The sequence below is a fragment of the Nicotiana attenuata genome, unplaced genomic scaffold, assembly GCF_001879085.1.
Source record: "Nicotiana attenuata strain UT unplaced genomic scaffold, NIATTr2, whole genome shotgun sequence".
NCBI classification, from domain to species: Eukaryota; Viridiplantae; Streptophyta; class Magnoliopsida; order Solanales; family Solanaceae; genus Nicotiana; species Nicotiana attenuata.
The window spans coordinates 97,085-100,869 of NW_017674329.1; the positions used below are offsets into that span (position 1 = coordinate 97,085).

The window sequence follows — 3,785 nt, forward strand, 5'->3', positions numbered from 1 at the left end:
TAGGTGTATGCAGAAAAACAAAAACAAAAAAGTAAAAAAAAAAAACTATTTTTGTGCGGGGTGGGGTGGGGCAGTAGGGGTTGGGGTTGGGGTGGGGAGGTTACAGAAAAACCAAAAACAGAAATTTGAAATTAACTAAAAAAAAAAAATTAAGTTTTTTTTTGGAGGGGGGTAGCAGGGTGGGTGATGAAGGGGAAAAATCTTTTTGGAGAGAGGGGTGGGGTGGGTAGGCATGGGGCGGGATTGGGTGTATGGGTGTGGGGTGAGTTGGTGAGGGTGGGGAAGGTTGAGAAGAAGTTTTGGAAAATGTTTTCCCTTCTCTTGATAAGGAAAATATTTCCTCCAATTGAAGGAAAATGAGTTCATAAGGAAAATATTTTCCAAAATATTTAATCCATCAAACGTGGGAAAATTAGAAAATTCATACCAAACACACCCTAAAAGTTAATCTGCTAACATGTATAAAAAACACATTTAAACAGATAACGGTTTTACTGAATTCCCCATGACACTAAAAAAATTAATTAAAAATATTTGAACACCTTTGGCGCAATTTTAGGATTGCAACGTGGGTCCGTTCGTTTTACCTCTGCCTCGTCCGTACCTAATTCCTAATCCACCACCTGTGTAAGAGCTAAAACCCTAGCCTCACCTGAAATGCAACCAGCATCTCTCCGGCTCCACTCTCCTCTAAAATCCTAATCAATTTGTTTGAAAAAGTTGAATGAAGATGGGTTATTGTATGAACCACTGTGAAAATGCTGCATATCGGCTCATCTCTTCATCTTCTTCCTCTGTTCTTGTTCCTTCCAAAAGAACCCACCTTTTCCCACTATTTCCCCACTCTGCGAAATCCGCAGTTTACAAAAGCTCCTCTTTTCTGCACCTCCAATCTCGGCCATCCGTTTTGGGTCACACCCATTTGCGCAAAAGGGTGAATTTTTCGATTGTCAATGAGCAAAGCCCACCCAATAGTGATTCTGTGGTTCAAAAGCGGAGATTGGGGAAAAGAACAGATATAAAGAAGATTTTGATACTGGGTGCAGGGCCAATAGTGATAGGACAAGCTTGTGAGTTTGATTATTCTGGTACTCAAGCTTGTAAGGCTCTTAGGGAAGAAGGGTATGAGGTTATACTGATTAATTCGAACCCTGCAACGATTATGACCGACCCCGAGATGGCGGACAGGACTTATATTGAGCCAATGACACCTGAACTTGTGGAGCAAGTCTTAGAGAAAGAGAGGCCTGATGCATTGTTGCCCACAATGGGTGGCCAAACTGCTCTTAATTTAGCTGTAGCGTTGGCGGAGAGTGGGGTGCTCGATAAGTATGGGGTTGAGTTGATTGGGGCGAAGCTTGGTGCCATAAAGAAGGCGGAGGATAGGGATTTGTTTAAGCAGGCAATGAAGAATATTGGGATAAAGACTCCACCTTCAGGCATTGGCAATACTTTGGAGGAGTGTATCGAGATAGCCAGTGAAATCGGGGAGTTCCCATTGATTATAAGGCCAGCTTTCACATTAGGTGGGACTGGTGGTGGAATTGCTTATAACAGGGAGGAATTCGAGGCGATATGTAAGTCGGGGTTAGCAGCTAGTTTGACATCACAGGTTTTGGTTGAGAAGTCTTTGTTAGGTTGGAAAGAATACGAGCTTGAGGTTATGAGGGACTTGGCTGACAATGTGGTTATCATTTGTTCAATTGAGAATATTGATCCTATGGGAGTTCATACGGGGGACTCCATCACTGTGGCTCCTGCTCAGACTTTGACAGATAAAGAGTACCAACGACTTAGGGATTATTCAATTGCCATCATCAGGGAAATCGGAGTTGAGTGTGGTGGTTCTAATGTACAGTTTGCTGTAAATCCAGTTGATGGGGAAGTCATGGTAATTGAAATGAATCCCAGAGTTTCAAGGTCTTCAGCTTTAGCCTCAAAAGCTACTGGCTTTCCAATAGCTAAGATGGCTGCTAAGCTATCAGTGGGATACTCTCTGGATCAGATTCCTAACGATATCACAAAGAAGACTCCAGCTAGCTTTGAGCCATCCATAGATTATGTAGTTACAAAGGCAAGTATCTTTATCTTTAACTTTATTGCTGCTCTTAAATTCAGATCGCCTTGTGTAGTATGTTTCTCTTATGTGTTAATTTTCTCCCTAGAAATTTAATAAGCTGTTACTTATAAAAGAATGCGATAATATTCATTCGGTTGTCTTAATTCAGTTATTTTGTTTTTTTGAAAAAGATAACATAGTTGTATATTGATATAAGACTTCACTAAAATTGTGAAGTCCCCCATAATTACAAAAAAAGGATGCCCTAGCAAAAATTAGGCACTCCTAGTCCTTCTTCTTCTTCTTATAAGGACTCTAAAACATCTAAAATGGATTCATGATCCTCCAAAAGCTGACCTTTACACCAAAAATAAAAAAGAGCTAGACATTTCATCTTAATCTTCTGAATGCTGCTAGACTTATCTTCAAAGCATCTTTGATTCCTTTCTTCCCAAACTGTCCACCATATGCATGCTGGGACAATTCTCCATCTCTCTTTTTCTCTACAAGGTGTGCCCATTTTACTCCAGCTTGCCAGAATATCAAGGACTCTTCCTGGCATTGCCCATTGAATTCCCCTCAGACTGATGAAGATTCTCCATATCTGAGAGGTGAACTTGCAGTGCAAAAAGAGATGGTGAATTGTCTCTGCCTCCTCTTCACATAGATAACATTTGGAGCACAATTGAAAACCTCTTCTAGTTAGATTGTCATGAGTTAGAACTGCTTCTCTTGCCGGTAGCCATGTGAAGCATGCCACCTTATGTGGTATTTTTACTTTCCAAATCATCTTCCATGGCCAACATTCCACCTGATTATTGGACTGATTGAACAACTTGTAAGCATCTTTAACTGAGAACTTCCCTTGACTATTGCCTTGCCATTTGATCATGTCTCGAACTTGGTTTGAGATAATGCCACTGAACTGCTGCAGAGAACTGTAGAATTCCATAACTCTGTCAATCTCCCAATCATTTAACAGTCTTCTGAATGTGAGATTCCATCCTTGGTTTGACCACACCTCTTCTATAGTAGCATTCTGTTGTTGACACAAATTGAAAATATCCGGGAATAGTCCCTTCAGAGATCCTTGGCCTAGCCAATTGTCCTCCCATAGTGAAATCTTTCTACCATTACCAACTTTGAACTTTGCCTTGTTGATTAGTTTTGGCCATAAGTTCCTAATTGATCTCCACAGACTGACTCCATATGGTCTTCTTACTGTCTTGGTTGTCCAGCTTCCTTCCTTTCCATATTTTTCCCTAATCACTTCTGTCCACAGAGATTGCTCATCTGCTGCAATTTTCCACAACCACTTCAGCATCAGACTTTGATTCTGCACTTTCAGATTTTTGATCCCCAACCCCCCTGATTTTTTGCTTGTAATTAGATCACCCCACTTAACCAGGTGAAACTTCTTTTTGTCACAGTTACCTTCCCATAGAAAGTTTCTTCTAAGGGCATCAATTCTGTTCACTACACTAGCTGGCATTGGAAATAAAGACATCATGTATGTAGGCATGGCATCCAAAACAGAATTGATCAAAATCAGCCTCCTCCCATTGACAAATACTGATTCTTCCAGTTAGACAATTTCTTTTCACATCTTTCCAACACATTATTCCATATTCCTTTTGATTTGCTCTTGGCTCCCAAAGGCATCCCCAAGTATAGTAGGCAGAACCCCTACCTTCCCCCCCAAAACATTTGCCAGACTCTATATTTC

At 40.8% G+C, this 3,785-nt stretch overlaps 1 protein-coding gene across 1 annotated transcript; it reads left to right on the top strand.

Annotated features, from left to right (window-relative positions):
- Positions 1 to 567: 567 nt before the first annotated feature.
- LOC109218430 (carbamoyl-phosphate synthase large chain, chloroplastic-like) lies at positions 568 to 2,173 on the top strand. The gene has a single exon (XM_019382791.1). The coding sequence runs from the start codon at positions 725 to 727 to the stop codon at positions 2,171 to 2,173; it is 1,449 nt and encodes a 482-aa protein (XP_019238336.1). The 5' UTR covers positions 568 to 724.
- Positions 2,174 to 3,785: the final 1,612 nt, after the last annotated feature.